General features: G+C 34.5%; 2 protein-coding genes and 1 pseudogene across 2 annotated transcripts; 2 read left to right on the plus strand and 1 right to left on the minus strand.

Annotated features, from left to right (window-relative positions):
- Positions 1-1,127: 1,127 nt before the first annotated feature.
- LOC114753868 (dicarboxylate transporter 2.1, chloroplastic-like) lies at positions 1,128-4,716 on the minus strand. Its single transcript, XM_028942574.1, has 4 exons — positions 3,876-4,716; positions 3,115-3,428; positions 2,026-2,474; positions 1,128-1,340 (listed from the first exon to the last, which is right to left on the minus strand). Exons 1-4 carry the CDS (start codon positions 4,704-4,706, stop codon positions 1,225-1,227), a joined length of 1,710 nt encoding a protein of 569 aa, XP_028798407.1. The 5' UTR covers positions 4,707-4,716; the 3' UTR covers positions 1,128-1,224.
- A 3,198-nt stretch (positions 4,717-7,914) lies between these two features.
- LOC114753876 (uncharacterized) lies at positions 7,915-11,468 on the plus strand. The gene is made up of 3 exons (XM_028942582.1): positions 7,915-9,228; positions 10,310-11,326; positions 11,451-11,468. The coding sequence occupies exons 1-3, from the start codon at positions 7,915-7,917 to the stop codon at positions 11,466-11,468; spliced, it is 2,349 nt and encodes a 782-aa protein (XP_028798415.1).
- Positions 11,469-14,291: 2,823 nt separating this feature from the next.
- On the plus strand, positions 14,292-18,557 carry LOC114753877 (dicarboxylate transporter 2.1, chloroplastic-like; annotated as a pseudogene).
- Positions 18,558-21,276: the final 2,719 nt, after the last annotated feature.

The raw sequence follows: 21,276 nt of genomic DNA on the forward strand, positions 1-21,276 counted from the left end.
AAACAAGTGATATTTTTGGACAAATGAACCAAACAAGTGATATTTTTGGAAATTTACGAATGAAAGTATAGAATAAAAATCTACACATTCATTAAAATAAATCATAGTTTTACCAATAATCAAGCCCCTTAACGTAAGCTATTCTTTCCCCTGCCAATGCAAGACTTCAGCAATGAATGCTATGGTCATTCCTCACTGAGATGGGTAATTATTTGAAAACAAATAATCTTACTATAATATCCTTTGCCCAAAATATTAATTTTCCCCTTTCACCCAAAAAAAATATTGATTTTCCGTTCTAAATATCCTTTGATTTGACATTTCCAAACTAATTAAACCAACTCATCGCTAACTAAACAGCCCCCCCTAATTCATGAACTACAGAGAGGGTGATTTTGAAATTCTAAAGCATTAACTAATTTCAACAGAATTACCTATTCTGCAGAAAGCAGTTAATGGGTCCTTCTAAAAAAGATCAAAGGGAGTATTTTCTTGTGTTTGATAGTTTCCTTTACAAGCCCTAGGTTTTAGACATTTCGATATTTATTTAGTGACCTTTGCTTGTCCTGTTTCCCTTTTTCCTTATAGTGGTCTTATTTCATTAGCTTTTACCTCTTTTCACATTATTTTGTTAGCTTTTTTTCTTTTACCTATTCACTTTTCAAGGCTGTGTGGAATCTACACAAAGGGCATTAATTCCTGACTCTCTTCCTGAGTACAGTGCTGAGGCTAGGACAGGACAAGTCCACCACGGACTTTTAGCACATTGAATGTCTCAAGCTACTTGAGATTTTGGATACATCATTCTCCTCAAATTTGACATGAATGATATGCTGACTCAAATTTCAACTTCAAATGCAAGAGAAAAGTTATACCACTAATAGTTTCGTGGTTTTTAAGAGGGCTCACTAAGTCAGAATATTTAAATATTGAAATGTTAGGTTAATTGATTAAACATGCAAACCTTTGCCAAAAAGGAAGATCAAATCAGTTCAGACCTTCAATTTAGATTCGTATCAAAATAATTATCCATATGTTGTGGACTGCATGCAATAAAGAAATGATAACCATAAAGATATTGACTAATCGATAAAAAACTAAAAATAGATTTTAATGACTATGGCAAAATGATGAGCTCAATTGTCCTCAAATGGAAGACATGTTCTTTTGGCTGCAAAGAAGAATGGCTGGCTGAAGCGATATTACTTACATTGAAATGGAAAATCAATACAAGCCCAAAAATTTCCACCAGAAAGAGCCTACACCTCCCCAGACGATAGCATTAAAACACGCCATAATGAACCCAATTTTGAATATATCGGGAAGGTCTACATAACCAGCTGTCAAAAAGACAAGAAAAATATAATATCATCAGGTACCAGGCTTTAGCATATCTTGATATTGATAAGAAAGAACGAGGAGGGAAGGGATGTTAAATTAAGATTAGACATGCATTCACAAGGAATACCCTTGTGGCTGAAGGTTACTAATAGAATCAACGGAAGAGCATGGAGAAAATTGGTCTCCTAGAAGATTAACATATTGTCCATAAGATATTAAGATTGATAGATGTATGCAATTGAACCTTGATATATGATGGAACCATAATAATCTTGTAGTACTTGTACAATGAAAGTTGAGATATACTATCTAATTGAAGGTCAAATACAGAATATTGATTCAGATGAATTGCAGAGGAAGAAAAATGACAAAAATAAAAATGGCAGCACACCACACTAGCTTTCAAGTGGCTATGTCACCACACTAGCCCCTGCTCTCCCTAAAGCTGTCCTATATATCTCTCTCTCACTAACCAACCCCCTCTCTTTTCTCCTTGCCAGCTTACCATTTCCTCATGTATGTCTGGGTTCATTTGGTTACTCTCTTTTGTGGGCCATGGCCAATATGCATGGTTCCAAGAAATCATAACTAAATTACTCAATAAACACAAGATAAATAGTTAAACAGATGAAAGGAGAATTCACGAACGAGGAAATAACCAAGGCATTGAAGTGGGGATCATACCTCCATAATATATAGCAGCCTGACCACTGCTATAGTGTGTTATTGAACCAAAAAGATTAGTGACATAAGCTAGAGCCAGTGCTGCCACCACAACGGGAACACCGGCTGCCCGGTTCATGGCAAGAAAAGCAGAGTATAAAGCTCCAACATGTCCTATCTGACTTGCAAAGACGTAGTGGATGGAAAAATAAGATGCCAGAAGAACAAGAAGCGAGGCAGGCCAGCTCAGAGAGAAAGACTGAAGAGACTTGGCCACACAGGTAGACATCCAACCTACAATGCCAAGGTTTGTCAACTGGCCAGCCATCCCCACCAGAACAGCAAACCAAGACAGGGTATCCCATGCTGATTTTTCATTCAAGCAATCATTCCAATCAAGGACTCCAAATACAAGGAGTATTGATAAGCCAATCATTGCAGCTACAGTACTCGGTATACCAAGAGTCCCTCTGCAGGATCAAGAAATATTGATTGCATGCAGTTCAATTACAAGAATTTTCATTAAAAGAGAAGAATTATGTGCATATGTAACAAGTTTCACATTGCTAGAAACATCAATACGGATGTGATGATTAAGTGATGTATAGGTAGGCAAAAAAGTTTAACTATATAATCTTGTTTGAATTCATTATTTCATTATATAAGCCCAGAAAATGTACAGATTGGAGAGTACTTCTCAAAAACTAACTTGAATCCTCTGTTTTATTTCAAATTGTCACATTTTCAGTTTCTAATCATGTGCTCCAGCCAAAGGGCAAACAGATTGAATATATACTCTGTAGCATAGATGAAATACAGTTTTAAATCATTTGCTGGTAAGAGACTCAGAGTTCGTCATGTCATGCTGGCATTATTGGATATTCCTTCTGTGTGTGTAATATCCATTAATACTAGTATAACATGACACAGGCTAACTGTCAAATACATTCCTATAAAATATGAATTCCAACTATATGAGTTTGACACTTGTATCATGGAAATTATTATATTGATCATGCATATAAAATATCATAACAAGATAATTATTTATACAAATAATTTAAATAACAGATAAATTTCAAATGATTTGAAATAAGATATCAGACATACCCAAAGATCCACAAAGAGACTGCAAGCAGCATTGTGCCAATCATAATCCATTCATTTCGAGTGACAGGACCCATACTTTCCAGTTTGACCGCAGCCATGGCAGGCGCCTCTGGTGTGTCTTTCATTTGAGGTGGATATAGTTTGTATAAAATCAATGGTGTAGCAAGAAGAGAAATCAGTGCAGGTAAACTAGCCGCTTTAAACCATGTGATCCATGGATTTGCAATTATCACCCCAAGCTCCTCTGCTAATTTAAGACATAGCAGGTTTTGAGCAGCAGCAGTTAGGAAAAGAGCACTAGAATTACCAGCAGACTGTCACAGGCACAACAGTGTACAAGTCACTTCATCATCAAATGATGATAGATCTGTTTTTATGAGGAAATGATGGTAGATCTCAAAGAAGATGTAACACACATGACGCAGAGAATCCGACAACATCAGAATTTATGATGACCGTTTCTAAAACTCAGAATCACCATAGCCATTTTAAGCGCACTTAGAAAGAAGATGCCATTTTGAAATACAATAAAGCACGCACCCAATCAAGTATGTCCAGGAAAGTTTCCAAGTCGTTTCACAGCAACTAAATTAGAAAAGAAAAATGAAATTTATGTTCTGTTCCCAATTAATTACTACTTGAAAGATAGCAAAACTTAAAATCATTTTAAAGGCATTTAAATGAACAGTTTTCCTCATCACGAAGCATCATTTTCGTACATTTGCATGCTAATCATGAATAGGCCGGAAAAAAAAACCAACCTGTAATTGGGTCTGGACAAGATAAGAGCCCAGCTTTCTGGAAGTAGGATGATTGGGTTCACTCCCAGCTGAGAGGGACAATGACTTGATAATCGGCAAGAAGATGCCGCCAGCCCTCGCGGTGGTGCTGGGCATCGCCGGTGCAATAAGCACTTCGCCAAAAGTCAACCCATAAGACAGTCCCAATGTACTCTTTCCCAAACACTTCACGAAATAATTCGCAATCCTATCCCCCAACCCAGTTTTCACAAACCCACGGGCGAAGAAGAAGGAAATCACAATCAACCAAATGACCTGGTCTGTGAACGCGCTAAAAGCTGCAGAGAAAGTCAGTGTTTTTGTCACGACAGAGGTCGTTAAACCAATAAAAGCCCAAGCTCCCACCGGCAAAGGACTCAGAACCAGACCCGCAATGGTCGATAGAAAAATCGAGAGCAACTGCCACGCTTGAGGAGCAACCTCAACGGGCTTAGGAACCAAGAAGCGAACGATGAGACCAATAGAAATGGAGATAAAAAATGGTAAAGGTCTGGCGCCTTGAGAAACTGGGGTTGAGGATGACGATAATGCGGGTGAAGATGACGACGAAGAAGCTTGAACTGGGTGATTTACAATGCGGGGCTTAGAGAGAGGATTGAAGGTGGAAGAAGATTTGGAGGGAAAGAAGGAGAAACAAGAGACGGTTGATCTGAGAGATGGAGCTGAAGGAGAAGTGGGAGTCAACGGAAGAGACAAATGAGATTTGGAGAGTGGGCGAGAACGAGGACGGAGGAAGGAAGTGCGAGAGAAGGAAGTTGAGGTGGAGAGAGAGTGAAGTGCGAAGCTCTCCATTGGAAAGCAATGGTGGGTGCGGAAAAGAGATGGAAACGAAGGAGATTCGCAAGTTTGAGATTGAGGTAGCCGTTTTTAAATGGCCACCAAGTCAACCTCTCCGGCTCTCTATATCTATTTTGCTATTAGCCTTCTCTTTATTTATAATGAAAATGTCAAAACTTAATTTGAACAATAAAAGATGCAATAAAAACAAAAATAGTCACACTTTATTTAATTATTTTTTCATTTTAATCATTGCATCATGCAATGGTTGACATTCAATATTTTATAAAATTATTATTAAAATTTTAAATTATTAAAATAAATAAACAAAAAATGTTAAATGTGTAATAACTTTTTTAACTTGTAGAATTTAATAACAAATTCTTTTAAACTTTCAACTCTGTACAAATAAACCCCAACCATCGATTACATATTCTCTCTTAAATTATATTTTTGTAAGTATATGACTCCTAACTTTAAACTTTGAGTTATATGCATATAATTCTCCTATTAGTATGAAAATTATATGCATAATTGTAAAAAAGTTAGGAAAGTTTTATTATAAAATTCAAATTTTAAAGAGATTATATATATAATATAATATAAAAGACAGGCGAGTTATGTATAATTTCATGTTATATTTATAAATTATAAAATTTAATGTTTGTTCCTGTATTCATGAGAATGCAAGGGACCACCCATCTCACTTTGACCTTATTGTTTATGGCACTGCTTGTTATCATGACTAAAATTACTTATAAACACGTTTTATGTAAGTTGATACAAAATTTTTCTTATATATTTACCTCATATTTTGTAAATTATAATTAAAAAACTACTTATAAGTTATTTCAAACCGTTCCTGTGATTTACATAAGGATTGCTAAAGTTTGAACCAATGTCAATGTGATTCCCATTTTTTCTCTTTCCTTAAGTATAATTTGGGTGACCATATAAATCTAAAAACTCATCAGGATTAATATACATCTTATTAAATAGTGGGACTAGAAAAAAAAATCATTTTATAGGTAACTATATTTTTTAATTTTAAATTTGACATTGAGGTTTTCCCCCGTTAAAACTTAAAACCACTTTACTTTGTTGGCAAAGTTAGCTCTTGTTCAGAAGTCAACCAATACAAATAAAACAAAATGAAATGATTTAATAAAGAAAATTAAAAACATAGGCACCACATTAAAAAAAATTTTAAAAAACTATAAGTATTTACAAAATCATTTTTGGTGAAAGTATAACCCACTCACTCATACATATAAAAAGTACTTTTGATAACAACTATCTAAACACTCTCACTTTATCAGAATCACTTTTTCACAAAATCTATTCTCCAAAAATCTATTTTTTAGAAGCTATTCTTTAAACTATGGTTTGGTTTAATATAAGATCTCATTTAATTTTTATTTGATCTTAAATATAAGACTATAATCTATTTTGTTTATCATATTTATTTTTTTTCTAAGGCAGTCCTTGTAATAATAATGGTTCTAACCAATACACTTGACTAGTATGGATATTTTAGAAAAGATAATACATATTTATTACAAATAATTAACTTAACTAATTTTCTTAATCTACCCAAGTTAATCAATTAGCTTTTTATATTAAGGATTGGAGGTAGTATTGAGATTCTGACTGTGAATCCTCTGTATAATCGATACATGAGTTGAAATTTGATAACTTCCAGGGTGTTTAAATTTCTTTTTTCCCAGAAAAGACTCTAAATTTTTAAGGGACTAAAAGGAAATTTGATGTATATTATAAGACCAAACATATATTTTAGGAAAAAATTAGAAAAAATTAGAAAAAATGACCACAAAATACCATATGAATTTCAAAAAGATAAATAAGGTATCCAAATAAACAAAGTGACAAAGAAGGCATCAAGTACCAATCTGGAATTTTATTTTTGACATAAAGACCGAAATGCCCTTATTATTACAAAACACAGTAGGATTTACAACTTTTATAGTGAGAGTTACTACTTTATCAATGGGTTTTGCAACCTGTTTTGAAGAGTTGAGCAACTTTTTTGTAAAAAACAATACAATTCCATGCTGAATTTTACAAAACACATAGTGAGATTTACAACTTTCATAGTGAGAGTTACTACTTCGTCAATGGATTTTGAAAGATGTTTTGATGGGCTGGACAACTTTTCTATAAAAAAACAATATAATTCCATGACGAATTTTACAAAACACATTATGGGATTTACATCTTTCATAGTGAGATTTACTACTTCGTCAATGGGTTTTGTAATCTGTTTTGAGGGGCTGGGCAACTTTCTGTAAAAAACAATACAATTCCACGTTAAATTTTACAAAATACATAGCGCCATTTACAACTTTCATAATAAGAGTTACTACTTTGTCAATGAGTTTTGCAACCTGTTTTGAGGGGCTGAGCAACTTTTCTATAAAAAAACATAATAAGGACATTTTGGTCTCTAGGCCAAAAATCAAAATTTCATATTGGTATTTAATGCTTTCTTTGTCATTTTGTTTATTTGGATGCCTTCTTTATTTTTTTTAAAATTCATATAGTATTTTGTGGTCATTTTTCTAAAAAATTACTTCTCAATCAATTTTATGGTAATACCATCATTTATTAAAATTAAAATATTTAATCAAATCATATGCTCTTTTTTTTATTCTTATTATAAGTTTCAAATAACCAATTCACAAATAAAGAAACAATTAGTTAAAATTAATTTAAAACAATAAATATGTTATAAATATATTTTGTTTTTAAGTATACTTTTATAATAAATGATAAAAAGAATGAAATGCATTATATGAGGAAATGTTATAAAAGAAAAATAATTAAAAACAACCTTAAAAAAGTACATTAAATATTAAAACAAATTGAACCACACATATTCCCAAAATTCAAAACTTATTTACAAGATCCGAAGAAGTATTTTTTAGTGTTTAAAAATTTATAGAAATTGACAAACAAAACTCATTGATTGGCAAATCATACCCTTATGTGAAGAAACGTTATAAGAAAGAAATAATTAAAAATAATATTAAAAAAATTAAATATCAAGACAAACTTAAATTAAATTTATAAAATGAACCAACGTATTCTCAAATTTAAAACTTATAAATAAGAGGGAACGAGCATTGATAAAAGAAAAATACTTATGCCGGATCCCTCGCAATCCCTAACATGCCTAATGCAAGGTAGTTTTCGTTCATTGCGGATGGGTTGTTCTTCCAAGCTGGACACTATGGAGCAGACGACGGTGCATGGCGACCCAAAACTTCTTCCTCAAGCTATCATCACAAACATTCTCAAACGACTTCCGGTGAAATCCCTAATGCGATTTCAATGTGTGTGTAAACAATGGAAAAATCTTATCAAAACACCATCTTTCATCACTGAACACCTCCACCACTCCACTCATCACAATCCTTCCCTTCTTTTCCAACGGAGTGGCAGTGGCAAGGGTATTCCTTTAGACTTACGCTTGCTCGACTGCGGGAAGCAACTCCACGAAGTTCAGGACGTTCCTTTCGATTCCTCGGTTCGTGTTAGGATCGTCGGTTCCAGTAATGGCGTGCTCTGTGTCGAATGTTCTGGTGATCGAGTTCCTTCGCTTTTCTTGTGGAATCCAGCGATTAGAAGTATCAGACAGGTGCACAGCGATATTTATGATTTTGAGGGTAGAATCTATGTAGGATATGGATTCAGTCCAATCGTCAATGACTACAAGATATTGAGAGCTTATGTTCCTGAAGATGAGGATGAGGTTAATCGAGTGGAAGTCTATTCTTTGAGCACACAGAGATGGAAGGAAATAAAATTTGAGAACTTAAAGGGTGTAAATCTTAATTCTGATGCTGTCACTGCTAATGGAGCTATGTTTTGGTATGATATGGAGGAGGATTTGGTCGTTTCATTTGACATAGCAATAGAAGCCTTTACATTGATACCAATGCCTCCTTTAGACGAAAGTCGTAAGTATTCAGGGCATAATAAGCTTACTGTATATGAAAACAAACTTGCTGTGGTTTCTCACTTTCTAGAGGGTGTATCTTTTACAACTGATTCTTACTATATTGATTTGTGGGTGGTGGAGGAAGGTATCGGTGTACCTAAAGAGAGATGGAGTTGGACTAAGAAGTATTCTCTAATCACCTTTACAGACTCGGAGCATCCATCAGGTATTTGGAGGATAGATCCGTTATGCATTTGGAGGGATGAACTTGTCTGCAATGGTAATGAAATGTCTGGAATTGTAAGTAAAACTGAATGTGAAGAGAACATTGAAGTGAATGAAATGTTTGGAACCGTTGGGGAAACTGAATGGGAAGAGAACATTAATGAAACGTTTGGAATCTTTGATGAAACTGAATCTGAAGAGAACACTGAAGTGTTAACTGTTCTGTGTCTGTCAAATCTTAGAACTAACGAATTGAGGAAGATAGCTACTGGCAGATGTAGCAATGAATTTTCAGTTGTTTTCAATCATGCAGAAAGCCTTGTACTGATTGACAGCATCCGTATTCAAGAGGTTTGATCCTAGATCTTAAGAGAGAACTAATGCAATGGGTTTGAGTTTTATATATTATTTTGTGCGTGTGGTAGGTGCTATAAAAGATTTGAGTTCCTGTTTCCCTCTGGCAATTTTTTGTTTTCATCTTCCTTTTGATCCTTGTTTCCAATTGTTATTTTTATTTTTGATTTTACCTTATAGTTTTTATTTTGAATTTAACCATGAGGTGTCAAACGATGTAATTTGAAGTGCATACCTATAGATATAAAGTAAAAATTTTTTATAAAACATAAGCTCTGATTAACACTTTCATGGCAAGTTGCCTATCAGTGAAGAAGAATGTATTTCAACAGGATAATTTGTATCTTGCACATCACAGTTAATTTCAAAGATATGCTTTTCATTTCTTTATAAGTTATATTTTTCCTATCTAAGGATTTGGTTGTTAATGGAGCACAATGGCATTGTGTAATCAGTAGCTGACCCCATATTAGGATAAGGTTTGTTGTTGTTATACTCTGTAGTCTGTCATGTTTTGTTGACATTATTTGAGGTACTTGTTGGTATAATGCATGTGTACCTGCTTTCTTAGTTACCTTTATACCTTTATTCTTTCTTAGTTACCTTTAGTTCTAACATATCTATTCACTAATAATGGTCGCTTATCAATTTTCAAAAGACATTTTGCACCCAAAAGGTCATTTTTCATTTTATTCTTTTTTTACTTCATTTCATTATTTGAATTCCACTGGAAGCAACTCACACTCCAATAATCAAACCCTTCTCTTCTTTTCCAAATGAGTGGCAGAGGGAATCCTTTGCATTTATATTTGCTCTATTGTGAGATGCAAGTCCTTGAAATTCAGAACCAACCTTTGATTGATTCTGTATTGTGCTAGGATCGTCAATTTAAGATTTACAGTTTAGGATTATGCAAGTTGGTTTCTACCTTACAAGAGGGTGTGCGTGCTCTGTAGATCTTGGTGGCTCAGAAGAGTATTTGTGAGGAATTTTTTTGTGAAGTGCACAATGCACAATCTGTTTCTTTGTTTCACCAACCCATTCTTTCTCATTGTTCATAGCATTTTGTTTTTCCCAGGTGAACACTAGGGGACAGAAGATTGTTGATGGGACCACACAATATCTTCCTGAAGAAATCATCAGAAACATTCTCAAACGACTTCCAGTAAAATCCCTAATGCGATTTCAATGTGTATGCAAACAATGGAAAAATTTCATCAAGGCCCCGTCTTTCATTGCTGACCACCTCTGCCACTCAACTCATCACAACCCCTCTCTTCTTTTCCAACGGAGTGGCAGTGACAAGGGTCTTCCTTTCGACTTATGCTTGCTCGACTGCGAGAAGCAACTCCATGAAGTTCAGAACATTCCTTTTGGGTCCTCGGTTCATGCTGAGATCGTTGGTTCCAGCAATGGCTTGCTTTGTGTCAGATGTTCTAATGATGGAGTTCATTCGCTTTTCTTGTGGAATCCAGCAACTAGAAAGATCAGACAGGTGCACAGCACTGTTTATGATTTTGAGGGTAGAATCTATGTAGGATATGGGTTCAGTCCAATTGTTAATGACTACAAGATATTGAGAGCTTATGTTCCTGAAGATGAGGATGAGGTTAATCGAGTGGAAGTCTATTCTTTGAGCACACAGAGATGGAAGGAAATAAAATTTGAGAACTTAAAGGGTGTAAATCTTAATTCTGATACTGTCACTGCTAATGGAGCTATGTTTTGGTATGATATGGAGGAGGATTTGGTCGTTTCATTTGACATAGCAATGGAAGCCTTTACATTGATACCAATGCCTCCTTTAGACAAAAGTCATAAGTATTCAGGCTATAAGCTTACTGTATATGAAAACAAACTTGCTGTGATTTCTCACTTTCTAGAGGGTGTATCTTTTACAACTGATTCTTACTATATTGATTTGTGGGTGGTGGAGGAAGGTATCGGTGTACCTAAAGAGAGATGGAGTTGGACTAAGAAGTATTCTCTAATCACCTTTACAGACTCGGAGCATCCATCAGGTATTTGGAGGATAGATCCGTTATGTATTTGGAGGGATGAACTTGTCTGCAATGGTAATGAAATGTCTGGAATTGTAAGTAAAACTGAATGTGAAGAGAACATTGAAGTGAATGAAATGTTTGGAACCTTTGGGGAAACTGAATGGGAAGAGAACATTAATGAAACGTTTGGAATCTTTGATGAAACTGAATCTGAAGAGAACACTGAAGTGTTAACTGTTCTGTGTCTGTCAAATCTTAGAACTAACGAATTGAGGAAGATAGCTACTGGCAGATGTAGCAATGAATTTTCAGTTGTTTTCGATCATGCAGAAAGCCTTCTACCAATTGACAGCATTGGCATTCGAGAGGTTTGATCCTAAATCTTAATTATTACCTTGTAGATTTTTTTTGTCTAAGCACTTGTGGTTGAAATGAACCCTCAATAGTTTAAATCATTTTGAAGTTATAATTCTCATTGACCTCAATCGATATTATCTAGAATGATGAATGCTTTTATTTAGTTCCCGATGTTTTAAACTTTATTTAAGGCATATGTAGGATACTAAGTTGTTCGGTTTTCTTTCAACCATGGATATATAATACATTAGTTGCTGGTGCATGGATTATGTGGGACTTATTGTGCATCGTTTGACAGGACAGCAAAATAAGTTTGTGGCGTTTTCATTTCATTTCTAGTGGAAAAAATTATTCAAATAAACTGGCTTTTGTGCAAATAGTTTTCCACTTTACACGAGAGCCTGTATGTTCTGTGGATTATTGGAGGATGAGGATGCTAATTGCCAAGAGCTTGCTGTGAGGTTCTCAATACGAAGTCTCTGATATCTCATGCTAATCCTTTCATTCTCGTTAGGACCCTAATGCATGAGTGGATGAAAGATGAGGTTAAAATATATTAACTCATGTGCTTGCCCATAAAAAGAAAATTGGAAAAATCATGTGTTGATGGATGAAACTACGCTAAAATTTTCTACAGAAACACAACAGAACCAATTTCCAACTGAAAAGTGTGACTATCACATGAAGCTTTGCATGTGCTTTGTTTGTTGTTCCATCTAGACAAAAGTCTATGGCATATTCTTGTTCGAGAGTCTGGAGCAACCATAATCTAACATTTACAGCAAGTTCGATGAAGATAATCATTTCATGAGGTAATATTGCTCAGTTATTGAAATTTTTAAAATAAAAAAGGATGAAAGAGTTCCGTGTTGAATACTGAAAGCTTATAGTTCTACCATGGTTATCTTCCTTGCTAATTACTCCTCAGTCCTTAATATAGGACCAATTCTTGAGTTGGTTTTGGTCCTAAATATAAGACCCATTTCTCATATTATCATTTTTTCTCTAAATTACCCCTATGGATACTCCCTCAACCATAATCAAGTAGAAGAGGGAGAGAGGATATTAAAAAAAGATGATTATGGTATTTTAGAAAAAATGTGTCACTTTTCTTATAATTAACTAACATACCTAACTTCCTTAATCTAATCAAATAGTTAAATGGTCTTATATTAAGGACCGGAGGAGTATATGAGGAGACAGAGTGGGGGTTGTAATTTGCCGTCTTCCAGTCATGATATCAAGCAAACATAAAGATAACTAGTATTGTCATGATAACATCAGACATTTTGGAATTTAAACACCAGTTTTTTTTTTTTTGGGGTATTGTTTTCTCTCATCATTTCAGGTACACCAGACCTAATTTTGTCACATTCCTACGAGAATGTCCATTTTCCCCTCAAGCGCATATGAAGACTTCGATGGATGACCAGATCTTTTGCCCCACAATGTTGTTTTATTTTAGATATTTTGAAAAGAATTCTAAGATCCCTCACAGGTTTCAGTTGCGCAAAGCTTGGATAAGATCTTATCAATATTGCCATCTTTTTTTCAAGTATTAACTGATTTTCTTCCTTATAACTTGACTCTCGGTTTACTTAGTGGGATACATTCTTCAGATATCGTGGTTTGATTGAATGGAGATCCTTATATTTGTGAGGATTCCACTTTGCTACGATCAGTTTGTTTTGTGTATCTCACAGCTTATTTCAAATGAATAATTAGCAACAGCTAGATATATCACATGTCAAAACACGAAAAAAAATGAAAGAAAAGAAAAAAAAAAGAAAAAAGAAGGGAAAAAGGGAGAATCGCATATATAAAAATGAATTAACTTTCAGCACGGACATTAAAAAAAAAGAATAGAAAAGAAAAACATTATGACCTGCAAAACATGCATTAGCTAATCTTTTCATATGAATCTTGAATATTAGGGGAGTGTTTGGGATAACTGAAAAGTACTTTTGAAAAGTATTTTTCATAAATCGAGACAAATTTTCTATATATTTATTTTGTATAATATAAAAACACTTTTAAAATCATTGTTTCTTCTACCCAACACTTTTTAAGTTATGGGTGTGGGTAGAGAATATACATGAGTTGTTCATATCGCTGACATATTTAAGCGTGAAGGTAAGAAAAATCATCCCAGTTACTCCTCCTAGAAAGATAATGAATGCTTAAACTAAAGTTGCGTGTCTATGGCTTGAACAGGGAGCAGGGCATATATAATTAATATGGCTGCCACCAGCAAATTGATACCACCAAGAACATTGTAGTGTAGGCCTTAATAATTCTGTGTCAACTTTCTAGTAGTAATGTCTCCCTCTTTTACTCTGTGCAAACCTATGGCTCCTCTCATATGCTATTTAAATTAAAATAAAATTTGAATAATTTAAATTTAATATTTTACAAAATATATTTTATTACATTTGGATTCAATATACCTATTTGTATCCAGTCAAGATTTAAGAATTAAATTTTGATTGAGCCAAAGTCTAAAGCAACTTTAAAATATCTGTGTCATATCAAATTGGACAATAAGCCCCAACGCAACTAAAAATTATCAATGCTAGATTATTTAGAAAATTTTAATATTAAAATATCACATTTTTTAGATTAAAATTGAAATTGAATTTATATTTCAAATTTGCCAATCCTCTTTTCCCTGTCTTTCACTGGGCTGCCCCGCTGCTCTCAATGGATAGCTTAGCACTTCTGCCACTCCACTCGCCCAACCTTCGTTCTCTCGTTTCTCCCCTCCCACTTCCTTCCTCCGTCATCGTTCTGATTCCGACACCTCCAAATTCCCCTTCAATCCATCTCTCAGATCAACTGTTTATCCTTTCGCCTTCTTTCCCTCCAAATTCTTCCACCTTAAATCCTCTCGCTGAACTTCGCATTTGCAAATCACCACAATTCAAGCTTCTTTCGTCGTCATCTTCTCCGGCATCACCATCATCCTCACCCCCTGCTGGTCAAGCTGCCAAACCTTTGCCCTTTTTGATCTCCATTCTATTGGTCTCATCGTTCGCTTCTTAGTTCCTAAGCCCGTTGAAGTTACCCCTCAAGCGTGGAATTGCTCTCGATTTTTCTCTGACGACGATATGGGCGGGGTTATTCTCAGTCCGTTGCCAGTGGGTGCTTGGGCTTTTATAGGTTTAACAACGTCCATTGTGACAAAAAAACTGAGTTTTTCCGCGGGCTTTTAACGCGTTCACTCACGAGATTATTGGTTGATGTGATTTCCTTTTTCTTCGCTCGTGGGTTTGTGAAACTGGGTGGTGATGGGATGTGGATTACAGACTTACTTCGTGAAGTGGTGTGGGGAAAGAGTACTCTGGGGCTGTCTTATGGTTTGACTTTTAGCGAAGTGTTTATTGCACCGGCGCTGCCCGCACCACCGCGAGGGCCGGTGGGCGTCTTCTTGCCGATTATCAAGTCACTGTCGCTCTCAGCTGGGAGTGAACCCAATGATCCTACTTCAGAAAGCTGGGATCTTATTATATCCTGACGCAATTTCATGTTGGTTTTCTTTTCCGTCCTATTTAATTAACTTTCATGCTTGATTAATATGAACAAGTATGGAACTGATGCTTGACGATGACGAAAAAGTGTTCGTTTGAATGGTTCTAAGCGCGCAGTGGCAATCATTGCCGGCACATGTGGAGAAGAATAGCAATGGCAGCTGTGGACTGTAATATAAAGCTTGCTTCCTAACGATACAAAGTTGACTTAATTTTGAAATACATTAGGCATACCAAACCTTAAGTTGTATATGCAGTTTGGTTGAAACGTGCGGCCTATTGACAATGCTTTATGTGATTAAAGCTTTTCTCAGTCAGTTATCTTTGCTAATAAACAGATTGAGAAACTTATCTCCCTCCATTCCTATACATAAACTTCACTTTTTGGAGAGGGGGTCTGGTTGTAAAATAGAAGTTTCATTCTTGAATTTGTCTAAGCATTTATTACTTTTCCTATTTTCCTTTAATTGACTGTATTTAGTACTCCTCTCTCTCCATTTATATTACTTCGATATATTCTCTTTCACCATTTTTTTATTGGTTGCCTCTCTCATTTACTCTTTTAATAATAAGGGGCAAATTTGGGAAAAAAAATATATTTCTGACTTATTTATCATTTTAACTACTTTTATGTTGTTAGTTCGTTAAGTGTGATTTGGTTATTGAAACTCATATATAGGACCGGAGGGAGTATTTTCAGCCTGGTAATTTACTACTGTCTAGCCTTTTCCATGACGGCACTGAAACCATGAGCTGTCCTTCTGCAGTTGTTTATGCAGAGATTGAATTCCAAAGTATTTTTCTGCGTATATTCTATCATTTTGAAATTGCCTAAAATCCTGAGGACCACAAGATAAACTTCTCAAAAATCTCTCATGGAATTCTCCATTTCAGAAATACCTTTAGGCTAACTTCAGATCAGAGGGGATTATACTTTTGCTACTGTGCCCAGCTGATGCCATCTTAAAGCTAACTACTCTTATGCATTTATGCGATAAGTATAGGCCTCTTCCTATTTGTGCTGTAGGTTTTGATGTGCCTCTCAGGCTTAAAGACTATAAACCCCGGTACATTATGATTTTCACTACTTTGTCCAGTTTCTTCATTCCTTTGCTTGTTTAAAGGAAAATGTGCTTCCGGAGACATATTTAGAAATTAGAAGATGTGACATAAGAAAGAGAGGGAACATAGATATTAAATTGAATGGGAGAATGGTATGTGTTGGACTTGGTATCAATTATCTATACAGAAAATTTCAACTATTAATTGTTATATTATGAAAATCTGGGTATTTGAGTAAAGGATGATGGAATCTGTGATTCAACTAATCATTAATTGAGAACAGACTATAATTTCATTTTTCTTCTCTGATTTGCTGTTGTGAGACAACATGAGAAATTTCTTGGACATTATTGATTGGGTGTCTGCTTTACCTTATTTCAAAATGTGTGTTCTTTTCTTTTTACATTGCATTTTCTTTCCAAGTGGCATGGCATTTCTGCAGTTAATATGGCTTGTTGTAATTATGAGCTTTTGGCACCAGTCATTGTAAACACTAATGTTGTAGGAGTCTTTTGCCGTATGTGTGTTACTTCTTATTTGAGATCGACCATCATTTGATGATGAAGTGACTTGTGCACTTGTGACAGTCTGCTGGTCATTCTAGTGCTCTTTCCTAACTGCTTTGCTCAAAACCTGCTGTGTCTTAAATTAGCAGAGGAGCTTGGTGTGATAATTGCAGATCCATGGATTACATGGTTTAAAGTGGCTAGTTTACCTGCATTGATTCTCTTTTGCCACGCCATTGTTTATACAAACTGTATCCACCTCAAATGAAAGACACACCAGAGGCGCCCGCCATGGCTGCAGTCAACTGGAAAGTATGGGTCCTGTCACTCGAAATGAATGGATTATGATTGGTACACTGCTGCTTGCAGTGTCTCTGTGGATATTTGGGTATGTCTGATATCTTATTTCAAATCATTGAAAATTTATCTGTTATTTATTTAATTCATCGTATAAATGGTTTTCTTGTTATGATATTTATATGCATGATCAATGTGATAATTTTTACTATTCAACTGTTAAACCCAAATAGATGGATTTCATATTTATGAGAATGTATTCGACCGTATACCATTTGATGTCTACCTATACATTACCTAATCCTGTATTCATGTTCTAGCAATGTGAAACATGTTGCATGCGCACATAATCGTTCTCTCATAATGAAAGTTCTTGCAATGGAATTCTATGCGATCGATATTTCTTAATCCTGCAGAGAGACTCTCAGTATACCCGTGCTGTAGCTGCAATGATTGGCTTATCAGTACTCCTTGTACTGGGAGTCCTTGATTGGAATGATTGCTTGAATGAAAAATCAGCATGGGATACCCTTTCTTGGTTTGCTGTTCTAGTGGGGATGACTGGCCAGTTGACGAAACTTGGCATTGTGGGTGGGTGTCTATTGTGTGGCCAACTCTCTTCAGTCTTTCTCTCTGAGCTGGCCTGCTTCACTGTTTGTTCTTCTGGCATCTTATTTTTTCATCCACTACATTTTCGCAAGTCAGACCGGTCATATTTTGGCGTTTTACTCCGCATTTCTCGCTATGACCGGGCAGCTGGTGTTCCTGCTGTGCTGGCAGCGCTTGCTCTGGGATATGTTGCTAGTCTTTTTGGTTCAATACACATTATAGTAGTGGTCAGGTGCTTTATTATGGAGGTATGGCCCTCCCTCAATCCTTGTTTAAGTGTTCCTTTCAGCTATTCTACTCTTTAGCTTATGTTTGTTGAGTAATTAAGTTATTAACCTCTTGGACGCATACTTATTGGGCCATGGCCCATAAAGAGACGACGGCTTCAGGGAGGGTGGGGGTTAACCGAAAGATTCACTGAAGTGTTGTATGGAGTGACCTAGCCACTTGAAAGAAAACCAACTTTGCCGAAAACCCTTAGATCTAGTGGGCACCATACCCCTCTTTCTAGAGGGAGGTCACAGGTTTAAACATGTGCTTGTGTGTTGGGGTTTTTGTCTGCTGAATATCTGTGAGTGAGTCATTGACTCCTGTAAAAAAACAAAAAAAAAAACCCTTTTTTTGTCAAAAAGCAAAGTACTGCTTTTAATCACCTGCCAAAATTTGAATCTCTAGGAGCTCATCTCCCCTTACTCTGTGTTGATTTGTTAACAACCTGCAACCATAAAACTGATGTTTATTAATTCCCCATTCCCTTGACTCTAACATGCCAACTTTAGTCGTACAATTGTTTCCATTCTATATAACTGATCTTTTTATAAGGAAAAAAATCCTGGGTATCTGATGATAATATAGTTTATTTTTTGACAGCTGGTTATATAGACCTCCCTGATATAATCAAAATCGGGTTCATTATGGCTGTTTTCAATGCTATCATCTGGGGAGTTGTTGGCTCTTGTGTGTGAAATTTTTGGGTTTGTATTGAATTCCATTTCAATGTAAGTAATATCTTTTTCCTTTTTAAAATTGTTTCAATTGGCCATTCTTTATGTATCATTGCTTCAATGCATACAGTCCAATAATATACGGATAATTATTTTAGTACAAATCCTAAATTGAAGATTTGAAACTGATTTGATCTTCCTTTTTCTCCGAGGTTTGTTAGGTCTGGGAATATTCCAAGCAGCAAAATATCACTTCAAACGAATCATTGAGTTTTTAATAATCTCAGTTTTAAATTTTATCTCTTCATTAGCAATGTCATGTCTTAATAAAAAGGATATCAAATCTTCACTCATGTGACTCGATTTCAGTTTCCATAAATTTATTCTCAAGCTCGAAAATTGACTAATAATTGTAGGTTTGCAAGTAATAAATTCGGAATTTAAAGAAAAATAAATAACTTTTTGAATCTTTACCTCTGCTAAGAGTGCCTCCAAATGTTTCGTCTATCACATTTCATTTTATCTCAAGGAAAAGCCAACAACACAATATCTAAAAATCAAAAAGAGAAATGCATGTACGATGAAAATTTAACTACTTTTCCCCCACATCACATGAAGAAAAATGTATTTAGTCATGCATAAAAGTAAAACTTTGACAAATGTTGAAAGTGTCCGTAATTATAAATTTTCTAAAATTTATTTTCAAGTTTGAGGATAGTTATTATTATAATATAATTTACATGATTTTTTCCTAAATAAGATTGTTTTTTTGGATGTATTTGATTTGATTGCTAATCCTGATAAATTATGTAGTATGTTCATAATTTTTTATAAAAGAAATTAATAATTAAAATAATGAATTATAAATATTTTATCTATTTTCCGGAATCTAATATTTAAATAGATCCACTAAAACATCAGAGAAGCAGTCTCACAGGTGAAATAGAAACTTTGTCAAACACGTGAATCTTGAGATTTTCACTCTGGGAGTTAAGAAATAATACATGTAAACTGAATAATAAATGACACGTAATATAGATACATTTTTTTTCTGCACAACCAAAAGGCATTATATGCTATTTGTCGAAATTAACTATAATATTTCATAGTTTTTGAAAATCTCACAGTGAAATAGAAATTTTGACGAAATGGGGGAATCGCCAGTGAAAATTATTACTTACGAAATAAAAACTCAATTGAGACCCTAATGAATTGCAAAGACATATTCTTTTCTTTTTTACTTTTTTTTTTGGGTGGAAGACAAGCTACGAATTTTTATGACTCAACCCAAATTGTCCATTGAAACACTACAATAGGCTTTTTTTTATTTACTTTTTATAAAGAAAGGGTTGTTTTTATGTGAGTCATAATTTTCCATATAAAAAAGGGGGTCGAATCTAACTAAAATATTTTTTTAAAATGACATAACGTAATTTGTTTAAGACATTATCAATCAATTTGAAACTTTGATTTTACATCAAATCCATATTGATCAACATGAAATAATATAACCATGCAGATTACAGAAAAAGAAAAGGCAATTATTTACAATTTTTTATATAAAAAGGAAATTAATCCCCCAATCCTATAATTTTACTCAGTTTTTAATTAGGTCCTTATAGTTTTTCTTCTTTTTATAACTTCCTTTTACTTCTCCACAACAATACGAAACCTTCTGATTTTTTTTTGGTCAAAATATATTGGCAGGTTTAGTGCATGCTGATTGCTGAGTCATATCTAGTCATCACTCGCTCATTCTAAACTAACAAAATTTGACCCAAAAGATTAACGGTTTATAATAGAAGAAACTTTGGGGACTCAATAAAAAAACTGCAAAGAGCTATTAAAATTGAGTAAACTATAATGATTGGTCTTTATTGCACACTTATTTTTGCATCGCAACGATAAATCAGATTATGTAGGCAAAAAAAACAAAAGAAAAAAGAAACTAAATAATCAGATTATGTTTAATCGAAGTTATAATTTATGAGATACTCCAAATGGATGATTTGTCAATTGACATTATTGTATTGGAGACAAGCAAGTACTCCAACGCCATAATGATCCGAGTCCTTATCGGAATCTATATTTTTTAATTAATAAATATCATATGAAAATTTTTTACCCTTAATCATCATGAGTTAATCACAATCAAAATGTAATCTGATATGATTTGTGAGAACCGTTCTTTTAAAATCATTTTAGATTAAATCCACACAATTTATTGAATGATAACCATGATAGAAAAAGAAGAAGAGCCTTAAAATTTTGAAATCGTGTCATGGTTAAAAGAAAATAAACTATATTACGAGCAAATCGATTGTTAACTTGGGTTTTGGACTTCCAAAGTCTAGAAATATCATTCAACTATTAGCTCAAACCAAACTTATACTTTCAAACATACAAACTGATACATCATTTTAAGATAAGTCATGGAGCCTATTAGTCATAAGTCAACACTTAAAAAGCGTAATACGCAAAGTCTTAAACATCTCTGGCCTATCCAACGACCCCCATATCAGATAGTAATAATTAAAAGTATTAGTTTTACAGCATTAGAGTATATGGGCTTATATGAAATATATAACAATCAGCACATAAAACAAAAGTCGGAGGCTATACAAGTTATAGACAGCACGCTATGCCTCCAGAGCTTATCTGATGGGCCGCCACCTGAACTATCACCTGAAGATAGTAAAAACAACAGGTAAGACAAACGCCTCAGTAACCCACTTTCCAA

The sequence above is a fragment of the Neltuma alba genome, unplaced genomic scaffold, assembly GCF_004799145.2.
Source record: "Neltuma alba isolate B1F8T4 unplaced genomic scaffold, ASM479914v2 tig00008230_pilon, whole genome shotgun sequence".
Classification (NCBI taxonomy): Eukaryota; Viridiplantae; Streptophyta; class Magnoliopsida; order Fabales; family Fabaceae; genus Neltuma; species Neltuma alba.